This window comes from Elephantulus edwardii, unplaced genomic scaffold (genome assembly GCF_000299155.1).
Source record: "Elephantulus edwardii isolate Elephantulus edwardi_28Jun2011 unplaced genomic scaffold, EleEdw1.0 scaffold00130, whole genome shotgun sequence".
NCBI classification, from domain to species: domain Eukaryota; kingdom Metazoa; phylum Chordata; class Mammalia; order Macroscelidea; family Macroscelididae; genus Elephantulus; species Elephantulus edwardii.
Genome location: NW_006399880.1, coordinates 2,812,636 through 2,829,532, shown reverse-complemented (window position 1 = coordinate 2,829,532; position 16,897 = coordinate 2,812,636). Strand labels below are relative to the sequence as shown.

At 47.5% G+C, this 16,897-nt stretch overlaps 1 protein-coding gene across 2 annotated transcripts in view; it reads left to right on the top strand.

The window, feature by feature from the left end:
- NDST1 (N-deacetylase/N-sulfotransferase (heparan glucosaminyl) 1) overlaps positions 1-16,897 on the top strand; it is a 39,348-nt gene that overhangs the window by 20,889 nt on the left and 1,562 nt on the right. Inside the window, exons 3-13 of one of the 2 annotated variants that reach the window (XM_006893690.1) lie at positions 394-888; positions 4,391-4,478; positions 5,425-5,579; positions 6,252-6,437; positions 7,907-8,035; positions 8,638-8,820; positions 9,086-9,182; positions 11,309-11,432; positions 13,540-13,714; positions 14,574-14,744; positions 15,428-15,537. In XM_006893690.1, the coding sequence (XP_006893752.1) occupies positions 394-888; positions 4,391-4,478; positions 5,425-5,579; positions 6,252-6,437; positions 7,907-8,035; positions 8,638-8,820; positions 9,086-9,182; positions 11,309-11,432; positions 13,540-13,714; positions 14,574-14,744; positions 15,428-15,537 (1,913 nt within the window). The remainder of the gene's footprint in view (positions 1-393; positions 889-4,390; positions 4,479-5,424; positions 5,580-6,251; positions 6,438-7,906; positions 8,036-8,637; positions 8,821-9,085; positions 9,183-11,308; positions 11,433-13,539; positions 13,715-14,573; positions 14,745-15,427; positions 15,538-16,897) is intronic. The other variant, XM_006893691.1, reaches the window with a different exon arrangement.

The window sequence follows — 16,897 nt, the reverse complement described above, 5'->3', positions numbered from 1 at the left end:
AGGCAGTCTGACGGCATGGTTCATGCTCAGAACTGCTAATTTTTCACCCCGCAGTCTTGAACAAGTTATGGAGTCTGTGCTTCCGTTTCCATATCTATAAAATGAGAGTAGCAGTAATCTAATCATGGGAGCATTGTGAGGATTAACAGCATTTTCTGTATGCAAAGTTCATGGAACTAGATGCCTAACTTTTTAGATGAGTTTATGCTACTCATTAGTGTATTATAAGAGGGTAGAGCTGGGTTTATGTGGCAGATTAGCTCCAGCCAGGAGCAGGATGACCTCTCCAGAAATGTTAGTGAATATTGTTGATATTACCACATCTGAATTGTGTTGATCCCCTGGGGCCCTAGATCTGACAGTCCTATGCCTTTCTTTCCCACCCTGCTGCAGGCCAATGAGAACAGCCTGCTGAGTGCACAGCTCAAAGGCTTCCCACTGTTCCTACACTCGAACCTGGGCCTGAAGGACTGCAGCATCAACCCCAAGTCCCCGCTGCTTTATGTGACACGGCCGAGCGAGGTAGAGAAGGGTGTGCTGCCTGGCGAGGACTGGACAGTGTTCCAATCAAACCACTCCACCTACGAGCCAGTGCTGCTGGCCAAGACGCGCTCGTCTGAGTCCATCCCACACCTGGGTGCGGACGCTGGCTTGCATGCTGCGCTGCATGCCACCGTGGTCCAGGACCTGGGCCTCCATGACGGCATCCAGCGTGTGCTGTTTGGCAACAACCTCAACTTCTGGCTGCACAAGCTGGTCTTTGTTGATGCTGTGGCCTTCCTCACGGGCAAGCGCCTGTCACTGCCGCTGGACCGCTACATCCTGGTGGACATTGATGACATCTTTGTGGGAAAGGAGGGCACTCGCATGAAGGTGGAGGATGTGAAGGTATGGTCATGATGCCACATGGGTAAGGATGTCCCAGGTGTGACATCCCTTTGTGACTTTAGCCCTGCTGCCTCTTACCTGTGCTATCAATTACCTAATTACCTCCACTCCCAGACTAGTCATGTTTTTAAAACTCTCTGTTTGTTAGGAGGAAGTGCCATTTAAAATTACATTGAAGTATTGAGTGTAGAGAGATTTTTGTATCTGAGCGTAGAGAAAGAGACCTAGTCACCAAAACATGTTTTTAACTCTCAAAATAGGTCAGTGCCAGAATTTTTACAAATATCTTTAACAGATCTCTCAAAACAAGAATTCAAGGTTTACGCATATATCAGGCATATTTCTGACGAAGTGTATATGAATGAAGGCAGTGATAATTCAGCGGGAGGTTTCTCACCTTCCATGTAAGAGATCCCAGTTTGATTCCCAGGCAGTATACCTCAGTCATGGCCACTACTTGTCAGGCTCCTGGAGGGCTTGAGTTGCTATCATTCTGAAGAAGTTTCAGTAGTTGATAAAGTAGAACAGGCCAGGAAGAAAGGCTTGGCTGTCAGTTTCTGGAAACCAGTCCGTCAAAGCCCTGTGGACCACAGTGTTCTGATCTCATTGTAAGTGAGGTCACCACGAGTCCGGGACCAACTTGACGTGTAGAGAGTGTAGAGAGTGCACTTGTATATGTTTTTTAGTTCAAAAAGCATTAACCAAACTAAACTGTATGTAAAATACTTTGCAAACCACAATGATTTGCATGCATGTGAACCATTACTCATAAAAGAAAATGGAGAATTAAGATCACTAAGCAGTCCTTAAAACTTTATTTTAGTCAACTCTCTTGTTGTTGTTGTTGTTGTTGTTATGTGCCGTCGAGTCGCATGCGACTCATAGCGACCCTATGTACAACAGCCCTAAACTCCGCTCTGTCCTTTGCCAATCGCACTGTCTCTGACACTCCCATCCCAATTATCCCAGTCACTGAATCAACTCTCTTATTTTACTTAAAATTATTTGCAGAAAAAAGCATATCACTGGCATAAGTGGAAAGTCATTATCAGTTGCCATAAATAGAAGACAACCATAACAATAAATCCAGTGGAAACAAAACAGGATTAAATTCCAGAGAGATACTGCTGCTTGCTGACTGCCTGGCCTCTTTTACGTGAGATTAGTGAGTGTTAGAAACATATTACCATAAACCAAGATGTCTTTTTAATGTTAGTAGCAGCACAGAAAAAAGACCCTTATGAAAACAATGAGTAATTCAGATTGTTTGTGTCCCAGGTCCACTTGGAATCATCTCATTCAACGGTAGGGCTGTGGCCGAGCCCTTCCTTGGTTGAGAGAATCCTGTGGGACTTGGAGAACACTCTTCTCTTGCTCATACTCCTGAGGAAAACCAGAGCAGTGGTGTTGGGTCAGGTGCTGCGTTAGGAGTCAGCACCTGTTGTTCATTCCCTAAACCTTCACATCTCAGAGCCTCGGCTGGCAAGTGACAAGAGGAGGTAGATGGGAGGTACTTTGGCTATTTCCTGGAGACTGAGGGCTTCCCAAAGGTGCCTGGACTGCTGGAGTGGAGAGTGAAGAAGGGGGCCTGCTGTGGAGCCAGGCTCAGAGCCCTCCTGGCTCTCCACCTTATCCAACCACCTTTAATCGGTGTGGTGTTTCCCCTTGTGGTGGGTGCACTTTAAGAAATGGCCCCTCATTTGTGAGATGGGGGTGGAGAAAGGGCCCGCCCTCCTACAAAAGGTTAAAGATGATTCTGATTTAGCCTTCCAGCTCAAGACTCCATTCAGTGCCACCGTCTGTATTGAGGGGATTGCTGTTTTCTTCTTAGCACTTTCTTCAGGTGGTTCAGCCTTGCTCTCTCCTGTGAGACACACAAACAAGTCCTCAACCTGCAGACAAGGGATGAGTCTTGGTTAGATGACTGTTCAGGGTCTCTCCATGAGGAGGCCTGGGGTTGCCCTTCTTACTTACTCACTTTTCCTTTTCATGTTGAAAGGAAGAACTGCAGTCTGGAGCCATTTCTGTAGGTGAATACTAATAGAGGCACCCCTTTTCTGTGCTGAGAGCAATGCAGAAATCCCTTGGCTCTGCCATCCCTGGTCTCATTTGCCTTCAACATCCTAGTGAGTCAGAAAGGGCAGAGCTCTTTCCCTTTAATCCCAAACACGAGCTACAACTGAGCCTTTCTTTTAGAAACATGAATGTCCTCATTAGCTTGTACAGGAGGGGCTGTACAGCATGATTTCTTTAGTAGAATAGCACACTGTGGACACACCTCCGAAGCTCTGTATGTACAGCACAATTTAAGAAATGCCAATAGTGGCTGCCCCTTCAGGATTCGGGGATTGCCAGGCTCTGTGCTCAGCTCCTCTCTGCTCACCTCAGTGATTTGCACAGCCCTGGAAATGGGGACTAGTACCACTGAGGCTCTGCAAGGTGAGATAACATGCCTGAGGCCACACAGCTGAAACATACTCATCTGCCAGGAAGCAAGTTCACAGCCTCAGTAGGAAGCCTATGGTGCTTGGAGCACCAGGGCTTTTAGCTTCCAAAGCCTTTTTGAAATTAGCTTGTTGCAGGTTATTTAACAGCCATGACAGTGAGTCATTTAGGAGAAAGTATTTTTTTTTCAATCCTAAATCCAGACTGTAACTGAGTGTCTGTCTTCAGAGCATCAGTATTCCTTCATTGACTTGCAAAGCACTGGGTGTGCCACGCACTAGAACCTTGCATGACTGGTTACCCAGGGTGTCTTGGGAAAAGTCAGGGCCCTTGAACATTACTCTTGCAAGGAAGAGTAGTCCTCTGTAATAAACAGAGGAGCACACAGAAACACACAGCAGCAGTGACCCCAGATATGGCAAAGGGACACCATTTTTTCTTATTTCATATGTCAGACAGTTTTCCTTGCAGCCCTAGAGCCCCATGAAGGAGATTGTATGCCCATTACATAGTAGGAGAGACTGAGGCCTAGAGAAGTAGTGGCAGTTTCTCAGGGACACACAGCAGAGATTGACTAGATTTAGGTCGTTTTTGTCAGAAATCTCATAGAGGTAGCAGCTCAGGGCTGTCTTCATGTGTTTGACACAGGCCTGCATTCAGAAATGACTCATACAAGCTCTGCTGTGGCCATCTTGAAATTCTGAATGCCTATTTAATAAACCAGGAAAATGAAGCAAAACCTGCAGTCATCAGCTTGATTCCCACTTAGTGATTTTTAGGGGCAGAATAGATCTGCCCATAGGGTCTCCAAGGCTGTGAATTTTTATGTACACAGAGGTCGTATCGTTCTCCTTTGGAGTGACTGGTGAGTTTGAACTACTGACCTTTTGTTAGCAACTCAGTGCTTTAAACAGCGGCACCACCAAGAGTACCACATTTTTCTTTATATGGGGTCCTGTATATGATGTGCCAACCCTACAGCAGCAGGCCCCTTCCCAGGCCCTCAGTGGGACCTCCTGGCTTCCCCTTCACCATTTTCTCCCCTCTATTCCTACAGGCCCTGTTTGACACGCAGAATGAACTACGCACACACATCCCAAACTTCACTTTCAACCTGGGCTACTCAGGGAAATTCTTCCACACAGGTAAGTGGGCCTGGCAGCTTCCACCTGCTGCTGCTAGCAACTTCCAGGGCTTGTTGAAATCCAGACCTTCAGAGCACTGTGCCATGAGGGGCAGCAGGAATTTAAAATGTAAAGAACTACATTAGGGGCAGCTTTTGACTCCTGGCATCTCTAGAGCCAACAGTCACAAAAACAGTCATAGCCCCAGGCAGAGGCCATTTCAACAGAAAGACAACAATGGGTTCCCACTTCCCTCCCTGGGCCTTCCTGGTTGTGCAGTCCTGGTTGGGATGTCTTTTCCTCTTCTGTACCCACTATCTTTTACAATTATTTTTAGTCTATTTTGCTTATAAAAAGTGCTTTCATTTTAAGAACAGAGTAAAAATACATAGTAAAGGGAGTGAAAATGCTCTCTAATTGTGCCCACCCACAGTGACTGACTCTATTTTGAGGTTGTAAGAGTGGAGGCTGTGGGTTTGTGCTTTCCTTTTACTTCTAGACTCTCCCAGTTTCCTCACATGATGCCCCTCAGGGACTGGGAAGAGGGAACACTCCCTGAGTGGTCTTCAGTTACCATCCCCCTAGCTGCCTTTTACTCACAGCACAGTAAAGATACCCTCTCTTGAACCTGGGGGAAAAGCCTATTAGCTAACAATTAGGATTGGACATCCTATGATCTATAAAGAGCTTCAAACATCAGGAAGTAAATGATAAATGATGTAATGGAAAAATAGGAAGATGTTAGGAGCAGGCGTGTTAGTGGAAGAAGAAATCCTTGAGATTATTGACTCCAAACCTTATGTTGCATAGATGGGACCCGGGGTCCAGAAAAGGAAAGGACTTGGTCAGGGAACACTCTGGAATGGAATCGGGCTCTGGACCGGGGCTTCTGCTCCCATACTGGCTAGTTTCAGGTAACGGGCCTCAGGGCTGGGTGCCTAGCTGAGCTGCCTGTGCTGGGCTGCAGGTACTGATGCCGAGGACGCGGGGGACGACCTGCTGCTGTCGTACGTGAAGGAGTTCTGGTGGTTTCCTCACATGTGGAGCCACATGCAGCCCCATCTTTTCCACAACCAATCCGTGCTGGCCGAACAGATGGCCTTGAACAAGAAGTTCGCTGTCGTGAGTAAGATTCCCTGTAGGCCAGAGCTGGGAGGCTTAGGGGCCAGCCTGGGCTGTAAACTGCTGGCTTCTGGCTCCCTTCACAGTGGACCTGACAGCTTTTTGTTAACACCTCTATGCCAAGGCTAGGACAAGCAACCTTTGTAAACATGTCTCATTGAAGGCTTGCAGAGACCCCAAAGGGCAGGTATCAACAAGAAACCTAGGCCAGGGAGGGTCATATCCGATAAGAGGAAGCCCAGATGAGACTTAAACCTACTTCTGGCTGTTTTCTGAGCCCAAGTTCTTACCCTTAGGCCAGCGTTGGCTGCTCCTTGAAGCGGAAAGAGGAGCTCAGTAAGAAGGGAATGAGGTTGGATCCCAAACTCATCCTGGATCCCCCAGATGACTGGAGCTAGGAAAAGACAGAAAGAGCCCCATTTTGTCCCTCCCTACTGGATGCTTGAGTCCTCTGTGCTGCGGGAGGATGTGAGCTGTTGGACCAAGTCTGGAGCCCAGAGTTTTATACCTGCTCTGCTTATCACTCTGGACTTGGGCACGTCTCTTCCCCAAGGGATCAGTGGCTCTGGTGTTCCAGCCCCTGGTTTCTTTCTCCCATTCTCCAGAGGGGAACTAAGGCCCAGAAGGGAAGGAGAACCATTCTTATCCTTCCCTGCACACCCCTCCCCGCAGGAGCATGGCATCCCCACAGACATGAGTTATGCCGTGGCACCCCACCACTCAGGTGTGTATCCTGTGCATGTGCAACTCTATGAGGCCTGGAAGCAGGTATGGAGCATTCGCGTGACCAGCACGGAGGAGTACCCCCACCTGAAGCCAGCCCGCTATCGCCGAGGCTTCATCCACAATGGCATCATGGTGAGTGGGCCCTGACAGCTGCAGGCCGGGAGACACGGGCCCGCCCGTTCTGGCCTGTGTGGACACACATAGGAATTGGGCCATTAATGTTCTTTAAAGCTAGCTCAGGTGGCTCTGGTTGGAGGGCTTGGGACAGTGCTCAGTGTAATTCACTGATAATGTTTTCAGTATTTTTTTTCTTGAACTTTTATGTGTCGGTCTCTGCTCTCAGCTTTGGGGACACAGACATGACTTAAACAGAAAAAGTGCTTGTAAACATTCCAGGGCAGGAGACAATGTGCTCATGAAAGTGTGGACTATAGAATGGAGATGATAAGTGGTCTTGTGAAAAGTCAAGCAGGTAGATGAGGTGGGGAGTGCTGGTGAAAGAGAGGAAACTATTTAAATAGTTAGGGAAAGCCTCTGAGGAAGTTTGCCAAGCTGTTTGGAGGGGAGAATGTTGAAGGCATAGAGGGCAAGGCTGTACTGGGTGCCTTTTGAGCACCATGTAGGAGCTGAGTGTGGCTAGAGGGAGATTATAGTAAGAGAGGAGGTCAGAGGCGTGATGGATTGGATGGACTTCAGTTTTCAGTCAGAAATGGAAAAGTTTTAAGTGGAGCAGTATTCTGACGTGACTTCTTTTAAGTGGATCTCCAGCATCCTGTCTCCTCTTTAGAGCAGAGGCCGTAAGAGGCAAAAGTGCATGCAGAGAGACTGTTAGGAGGGTGCTGCAGTCATCCAGAGGAGAAATGGCTTCTTAGGATGCGATGTTAAGATGAGATTAGATTTTGGACTTACTCTGAAGGTAGAACCAGTTGACTCTGCTGACCAGTTGGGTGTGGAGTGTGCAAGAAGGGGCGGAGTCAAGGATGATGTAAAGGTTTGGTCTGAACGGCCAGAAGGATGTTGTCATCGGCCTAGATGGGCCAGCTGTGGAAGTGCTGGGGGTTTTGTTCCTTTTTTCATTTATTCATTCACTGATTGACCATGAACTTCTGTTACTAGCCCCACCTATAAGCAAGGCAGAGTTTGCTGCCATCTCGTAGCCCACAGTTTTGTGATGGGAGAAGGAGAAGAAGCAGATAAGCTAGCACATGATGAAGAATGTTACCAGGAGAAGTTTAGTGGCACCAGCAAAGTGGCAGATTGTGATGGAGAGAGGGTGGCAGATCCTCGGTGGGCATGATCTGCATTCTAGGAACATTCTTACTTTCATTCCTCTGCTGCTCTTGGATCTGTTTATCTTGTGCATAGGATAACAGTGAAGTGTGCAAAATGGCAAGGGCCTGAAAGGAAGTTCCAGGCTTCAAAAGGTCTTAAGGGGAGAGGTCCCCCATGTGTATGGCTTGTGAGAGGAGGTGAGATTAGAACAGGCTGGATCCTTGGCTCTCTGAGGTCACAAGGGAGGCTGGCTTTCTGAAGAGACAGTTTGGTCTTGCCCTTGAGGGTCCTCTCACCCAATCTGGTCCTCTCCCCCACCCCATTCCCAGGTCCTCCCAAGGCAGACCTGTGGCCTCTTCACTCACACCATCTTCTACAGCGAGTACCCTGGTGGCTCTAGTGAACTGGACAAGATCATCAATGGGGGCGAACTCTTCCTGACTGTGCTTCTCAATCCCGTGAGTGCCCCGTAGCCCATGGCTGGGTGAGAAGGAGGGGCTGGACTGCCTTCCCATACGCAGAGCAGAGACACTGGTGTGGGAGGGAGGTTCTATCTATTTTGTGTTGAGCAGCTGCCGCTGAGGCATCTTTTCTTTCCTAATCTTTCATTTTAGAATAATAGCATTAACATTTTTGACCATATTTTCCATTATTTGCTCATAAGCATTCACATATATTAACTATTCACCTGAGCTTCCTGTAAATATCTGTAAAATAGAAATAAACATTCATGCTTGAATGATAGTAAGTACTCCGCTTTATGTGATAAAGCTTATCTTCTCTGTTTTCTGCCCTCCAAAAAGAAAGAAAGAAAACTCAAAACACACATAATTCCTACATTTAAGCAGCTTTTTATTTCTGGGTTGTGAGATTTGGTGGATTCTCACCTGGTTGTGTCTAGCCTGGAGTCACATAGTTTGGGATAGACATGGAGTATCTCAGACTGGCTGTCAGGTGGCCCTGCAAGCTGAGGCCGGGCTGGAAGAGCCAGTCGTATGGGCAGGGGTGACCCTGAGTCCTGACTGCTCACCCCCCCTTCTCACCCCTTCCTCTGCAACAGATCAGTATCTTCATGACGCACCTGTCCAACTATGGGAATGACCGCCTGGGCCTGTACACCTTCAAGCACCTGGTGCGCTTCCTGCACTCCTGGACCAACCTCCGGCTGCAGACACTGCCCCCTGTGCAGCTGGCTCAGAAGTACTTCCAGATCTTCTCAGAGGAGAAGGACCCGCTCTGGCAGGTAGGGGGAAGGATGTGAAGGCAGGGCAGTCTGGCTTCCGTTGGAGAAGTAGAAAAGCATCGGAGTGGGGCCTGTGAGGGCATGAGATGAACCAGAATTAGTTCCTACATGCAAGGAGTTCAGTGTCCTAAGGTGAGGGATCTGGCAAGGACATAAATAGCTATTACAGCATTGAGGGGGCATTTTAAGAACCATATACCCGTGTGCAGTGGAATCCATTCATTGGGTGTTGGCCTCCTCTCATGTTCTTCAACTATTGCTCTAGGACCCCTGCGAGGACAAGCGCCACAAAGACATCTGGTCCAAGGAGAAGACATGTGACCGCTTCCCAAAGCTCCTCATCATCGGCCCCCAGAAAACAGGCAGGTCTTTCTCCTCTTGACCCAGCCTCCCCGACTTCTGCTGTCTCAGCCACAGAATTTTGGGTCCTATCTTGACCTGTTCTCCTCATCCCTCACTATTATGTTCCCTCTTTCTCATGAATAGGAGTAAAGTTGGGATAAGCCATGAATTGCTTATTAGGGAGATCAGCAAAGGTGTGTACAACCCTCAGTGACATGGACTGACACAGTGACTATAACAGTGGGCTTAGCATGGCACGGATTATGAGTGGCATAAGCTAAGGTCAGATTCTGATACATTCCTAATGTTGTCGTTGTTATGTGCTGTAAAGTCTCCTGTGGTTCATGGCGACCCTATGTACAACAGCCCTAAGCCCTACTCGATCCTCAGCCAATCTTACTGTCTCCAACACACCTACCCCCATTACCCCAGTCACTAATCAGTCCACCTCATAGAGGGTCTTCCTCTCTTGCGCTGTCCCTCCACCCTCCCAAACATGGTGTCCTTTTCCAAGGACTTGGTCCCTCCTTGCAACATGTCCAAAGTATGTCAGACAAGGCTTCAGAATCCTTACCTCCAAGGAACAGCCTGTTTTAACCATCTCCAGGAAAAACCTATTTGTTCTCCTAGCAGTCCATGGTATATATTCAGAACTCTTCTCCAGCACCACAGCTCAGGGGCATCAATTCTCCTTTGATCATTGTCCAGCTTTCTGATTTCTCATAGGCTTGCTGTTAGTCATAGTTGACTGGACGGCATCTAACAAAATGTAGGTGAGAAGAGTCTAGATCCTGGATGGGGTCAGCGCAAAATTCACAGCCTGCCTGTCCTGAGCAAAACTGTTTGCTGTCCTCCTGGACATCTCTGAGTGTAGGCAGAAAAGCCCAGATTTGGTTGCTCTGCAAGTTTGAGCAGTTTCAGACAAAACTAGTTTAGTGCCAAGAGGACTGTGATCAGTCATGTCTGTCATTAGTGCGGGAGGTAGAATATTGACATGCTTGCTAAGTATTTGCCATGCACACAGCCCTGAAAGGCAGGAATGTGCAATGTTGTTGTACAGACAAGGAACTCAAGTCATGGAGCAGTGTAGTGCTTCCTCAGACACAATAGTTAGGGAATGGCAGCTTCAGGCCTTGAATATTTGTATCTGTGACCCTAAACTTATAACTGTTAATCTCAAAACCCTACAACCTCTTTAGATCTCTCAGGTACATGGTTTATATGACAAATAAACCATAGACGCACATATCACAGATTTCGGACTGTTAAGAGAACAAATAGATTCATCCTGGAGAGGGTGAAACCAGGCTGCTCCTTGGAGACAAGGATTGTGAAGCTCTATATGACATACTATACATATTGCAAGGAGGTACCAGTCCTTGGAGAGGGACATCATGCTTGGGAGGGTGAAGGGACAGTGCAGGAGAGGAAGACTCTTGATGAGATGGATTGATTCAGTGACGGGGGTAATCGCGGTAGGTATGTTGGAGACAATAAGATTGGCACAGGATAGAGCAGGGTTTGTTGCTGTTGTACATAGGTTGCCATGAGCTGCAGGCAACTTGACGGTACATAACAACACTCATCACAGAGAATAAATGAGCTCTAGGACTGTGATGGAGGAGAGAGTATTGAGCGAGGGTAGGACACCCAGGGGAGGAGACATCTGAGCAACATTTCTTGGCTCTTCAGTAATTTAATGTTAACAGAGCTGGAGGACGTGGAGCTCTTCTTTCTCTGGTCTTCTCTTAAATGCCAGAGAGAGTAGTGGCTGCAAGGGACCAGTAGAAACCATCTAGTTCTGGGGTCGTGTGGAGACAGTAATCAAATGGATGTGGCTGTGGAGCACAGCACGGAGGTTCCTGAGGCCAAGGCCACGTTTAGTCATGAAAAGTGCGATGATGGGTTAGTGGTGTCCACAGAGAGTACAGGAGTTGAGGTGCCATATATCTGCCATTTTGAATTTCTTTAGAGATGAGGAGACTCTAAAGCCCAGAGAGGAAACTGCTTTCCTGGTCCCTTCTAGGAGGTAACACAGAGCAAGGACTAGAACCCAGGGCTTGAGGCTCCCTGTTCTGTGTGTGACCCGCTCTCCCCTCTTCTTGGACACTGGGCCCTGGATCTTAGCTGCGTTTCCTTCCCACAGGCACCACAGCCCTCTACCTGTTTCTGGGCATGCACCCGGACCTGAGCAGCAACTATCCCAGCTCCGAAACCTTTGAAGAGATACAGTTTTTTAATGGTCACAACTATCACAAAGGCATAGACTGGTAAGTGGACCTGCCTCAGAGGAGGTCTCCAGTGACCCCAGCAGGAAGCAGCTGTCCCTTGTTCACACACAGCTGAAGTTCTGTAAACAGGGTCAAAGTATAGTGACTCTTGGGTCGTGACGCTGGAGCTTGTCACAGACAGGACACTTGATGAGGAAGCCCTTTGCTCTTTCGCAGTATAGCATGGTGTCAGAGTCTGCTGGAAGTCAAAGTACAGCCTCTCCTTTTCTGGCAAAGGAACATCCTGAGTTCCACAGAAAGAAAGGGATTTATTTATCTGAGAGCTAGGGACAGAGCAAAGGCTGCAGTCTAGTAAATGTCATGAGTACGAGCTGTCCCTTCTCACCATGTTAGGCTAGGTTGGGGCAGGAAGCCTTGAGATACACCCACCTAGCTTCTAGGGCAATAGCTGGGGAGGTAGCAGCTTCCCACCAGACCCCATCCACAGAGCTTACCTTAGAAAGGAGAGGACCGGATTGGGAATGACTTTTCTCTTTGATTTTCCGGTTGGGGTCTTCTTGTATATATGCCTTTTTTTTTTTTTACTTTGCTATTACCCTTTTTATGTCAGTGGATTAGCTTGGTGGAAAGACTTATTTGATTTTTGTGTAAGTATTTCTTATTGTCTTCCTTTCTCAGATTGTCATTTGGAAATTTACAAAGCAAACTGGTTTTGCATACCACCATTCATACATACTTTGTTTGCTTGACTGTTTTTCTGGTGTCTGTATCTTATTTTAATCTTCATCTGTGTTTCTCCCTAACATATCTGTAAAGTCCACTGTGTCCAGATAGGTTATTGGAAGTCATAATTTTTTGAACCATAGAAAGGTAGTTTGTTGTGACATTGTGTAGTTTAGACTCACACCCATTGCCATTGAGTTGGACCTGAGTCATACCTGACCCTCTGTTTGTTGGGTTTTCTGCCTGTAAACAGGAGATGGACCAACTTTCTTCCCGAGGAGCTGCTGGTGGTTTCGAACTGCCATAGAGGCCCCTCCTTTAAGTTAGCAGCACCAGTCCCTGTGGACAAGACCGTTAAAGCTCCGTACCATGTATTTAGCATAGTCCTTGTACCACAGTCAGCAAGGCCAGGAAAGCACCCCACTAGCAAACAGCAAGATGCTTGAAAATTTACCCAGATGTCAGATTTTGCAGCCAACTGATACAAATTTGGGGTGGAGGGAGTGTCTAGTTCAGAAATTTCTTAATTTAGGTGTTTTCTAAACCTAATGAACGAGGGATTCTAATGACATACAAATGCTGTTCTATAAAGAATATTTTAAAAGTTTCTCATCTTTTTCCTCAGATCTTGATTTTGTAAGTGGGTCTAAGGTGGAGTGTAGAAACCATAACCAACCCAGGGTTGGTCTTTGCTTATAAGCATCTGACGTTATGTCCTTCATCTTTCCTGCAGAAATATCCCTTGGAGGGTCTGGAGTGTTTATTTCGTTTCTAGGGAATCCTCAACTCAGCAGTAGTCCCAAGGGATGGATGTGGATGGTCATCTTGGGTGGGATGAGGGCTATTGGTATGGAAAACCATCAGACCTATCTGTATTCGGCCAGGGAGAGAGTACTGGGTGGTTCAAGAAGATCCCATCCCTCCCTTGGTCTCCTGGTCCACACTGACACCCAGCATGAGGTGCCTAATCAGAGGGGAGCCCTGCCCTCTGGAGGCAGAGGAAAGCAGCTTGTCCCTGCTTACTCTCCCTCAGGTCAGAGTGGGAGCTGCTCTGAGTCCCAGCTCACCCTCAGAGCCAGAGAAGTTAAGGCCCTGCCAGGGTAATGGTGGGAACATTGGGCCAAGCTGGATAGGGTGGTGGGGTCCCAGGATTGATTGACACAATTCTAACCACAGGGGTCCTGTGCTTTGAGACCCACAGCATGCCCATAAAGCCTAAAATCTCCTAACCTCAAGGTCTTCCCTGGAAAGAAATGAATTCAGAAAAGGGTATTGTTCTTGAAGAATCTGGACTAGAATTCTTTTATATGAATGATATTGATACTTCCCACTTATTTTGTGAGGAAATGTTGCCCTTCAGTCATTTCCTCAGGCCCATCCTCACGAGTCTTGCTTGTGAACCTCCTCCCTGGGCTGCCCACAGGTACATGGAGTTCTTCCCTATCCCTTCCAACACCACCTCCGACTTCTACTTTGAGAAAAGCGCCAACTACTTTGATTCAGAAGTGGCGCCCCGCCGGGCAGCTGCCCTTTTGCCCAAAGCCAAGGTCCTAACCATCCTCATCAACCCAGCAGACCGGGCCTATTCCTGGTATCAGGTGAGTCTGGGCTGAGGTGGAGTCTCTGGGCAGCGGTTGGGAAACTTTCTGCAACTCAGTTACTCATTCAGCCAGCCAGTATTTACTAAGTATCGACTGTGTGCCAGCTCCGAGCTCGGTACCTGGACTGTGATGATGAAGAATTGAGAACCTAGCTTCATGGAGCTCTTATGCGGGGAGGAGACAGGCAGAAATCCACGTCAAACTCTAAAATAAAAAAACCAGATCCGTTGCCATCAGGTCGATTGTGACTCATGACGGCCCTCCATTAGCTTTCTCACTCTGTGTGAGAGGAGACCCAGAGGAATATGGTTTGAATCCACCAGCTGTTCATGGGAGAAAGATGGGCTGTGTCCTCCTGTGCTTTCACCTGCCTCTGAAAACCCACCGGAGGGTCCACATGTGCTGTGCTCTCCGCTTCCTCATCCATGCTAGTAGTGAGATACTTACTTTTGTTGCTAATTTAAACTTGAGGATGGGGTGTGAAAAACTGACCAGTCCCATAATGATTAGTTTATACTCACCGTATTACAAAGTCCCATCCAGTTGTATGGTGACAGTCAAAGCTGATGGCTAGGAAAGTCATTTTAAACAGCGCACTCATGACGCGCCACACTTGCGTTGATCATGGCACATACAAGTGGTTTGTTGATAAGGCAGAAATTACAGAAGAGGGTATTTAGAAGCCCCAGCTCCCATTCTGTCTTGTGTGGCTTCCCTGAGGTGAAGCAGCAGTGAGAAACAGTGCCAGGACTCAGACGCTGACACCTCTTTGTCACCTCCTAGCTGCTGACCCAAGAAGGCTACTTCCTTGGTGCCCTTCACCCAGCACGCTGACCCTGTCACTTACTCTCCACAGCACCAGCGAGCCCACGATGACCCAGTGGCCCTGAAGTACACTTTCCACGAGGTGATCACAGCGGGGTCTGAAGCATCCGCAAAGTTGCGTGCCCTCCAGAACCGCTGCCTGGTCCCTGGCTGGTACGCCACCCATATCGAGCGCTGGCTCAGCGCCTTCCATGCCAACCAGGTGCTTACCTGCTGCTGCCCTGCCCCTGGGAAAGTAGCCATAGTACAGGTTTGCCGTGTTTAATTGGGAGCCTCCAAATATCCCATCACTTCCAGAGTTGAAACTTGACCGAAGTTAGAAAATTAAAATCCCTCAGCCCTCTCTCTGCGTTCTTGGGAACATTGTGGCATCTCATGTTGTTACAAGTTGAGGGTAAGGAAGAAAAATCTGTCCTTTAGGCAAAATGAAACAGCAGCTGAGAGTGGGCTGTGATGGCTGAGAGAGTAGGCTCTGATGTCTGAGACTAGTGGGTGAGTGGCTCCAATGCATTGTTGCCTCACGTGTGTCACCTTGGGCTCAGCTTAATCAGGCCTCACTTTCCTCAGTCACACACCCCAAAATGCTGCCATTTGTGAATTTGATTGTTGGATCTTCAGGTTTAGTTGAATTTATTCGAAGGTTGACATGTGAGAATTCATCGAGCTCTTGTCCATCACAGCTTTACAAATGGTAACCCAGAAATTTCTGAGGTGCACAGCTGGATCTGGGAGTGTAGAGCCTGGTGGAAAGGGGCAAGATCACAGAGGGCTGGTGGGGAAACCTTGGGGCTTGAGGCAGAGGCATGATGTGGAGACTGGGAGCTTAGAAAGAGGCCAAAAGAGGAATATGAGGAGTATCAATAGTATCCATTTCCAACTTTCCAGATTCTGGTACTGGATGGCAAACTACTGCGAACAGAACCTGCCAAAGTGATGGATACAGTGCAGAAGTTCCTTGGGGTGGCCAACACCATTGACTACCACAAAACTTTGGCGTGAGTATTGTCTTGCCTTGTAAGGCACCTTGGCCAAAAAGCCAATATTGTGAGTAATTATGGGAGAGAAACACGTTCATTACAGTCAGCAAGTATGAGGGTATGCAGCATTTTTCTTATGGCAGGTAAACAGAAAAGTTTACTTGATCTTGAACCATATTAATAAAGACATACACTCAAGAGAAGGGGAGGTGATGATGTCTTTTACTTAGGTCAGCTTACTCCTGAGATGTTTCCTTCAGTCTAATCTATGTAAGTTAGACTAGTAGTGAACAGTCCCAGCTCCACAAAGATCTCTTATTATTTGATTATGGTTTTAAAATATAATTTCAGAAAAGGGAGAAGAAAAATATTATTTATCGTTAATGGATAGTAATCCCAACTTAGTCAGAACTCAGTGCCTGTGCCCTGAGAATGCGCTCCCCGAGGTGAGTGACTGTCCTCCTGTGCTGCAGGGTGGAGTTCAGCAGAGGCAGCTGAGGGACTCAACAGATGAGGGCTTCAGGAGTGATGAGGAGGAGATGAGGGAGTGGAATCACTCTCTCTGGCTGCATTTGCAAAGATGTTCCCTTCTCGCTATCTAACTTCTTCTAGCCTCAGTTTCCTTATGTCTAAATTGAGGATAAGGGTCGCTGTGAGAACTGAATGAAGGGTTGCATGGGGCGCTCTTAGCTCAGTGGCTGCCCTGTACTGAGTGTGCAGTAAACTGTAGTTGTACTCTTACCAGCACCTGTAACTTTGTCCACACTGTAAGCCACCTCAGATCCTTAGTGCCTCTACCTGCCTCAGGCGAATGCTTTTTCCCTGCTGTCTTCCTCATCAGCAGTCTCCTAATCATTCTGGAGCTAGTGCTGGATTCAGGCCAGTTTGCCTCCTCTCCCCATGGCAGCTTCAGATCTCATCTGCCCAAATGTCTCTGCTTACTGAAGACATGTTTGTCTGTCATTGCTGAAATTTATCCCATCAGATGAAACTCATCAGTTATGAGCATACTTAAAAGCAGCTGCAAAGATTGTACCTCCTGAAAAAGAGATAATTGAATAAGAACCAAAAGAAACTACAGTAAAATGTCTCCCCCTGTTGAGTTCTTGGGTAAGAAAAGTATTGCTCACCACTGACTTAGAGAGTGTTACAAAGAGAATAATGAAGGATGGGAAAGTGATGTTTTTTAGAGATTGGCGAAGGAACTCAGGACTTTAGTCAAGTGTGTTTATTGTAGCCCAAGGACAGAACTAAGGCCAAGGAACAAGTATCAGCCCCCACTGTCAGTAGAGTCCAGAAGTGTGTGTACGTGCGTCTGCAGGTGTGTATGTGTGCACATTCATGGGTGTGGTATCGGGGAGTCTACTTCTCTCTTTCC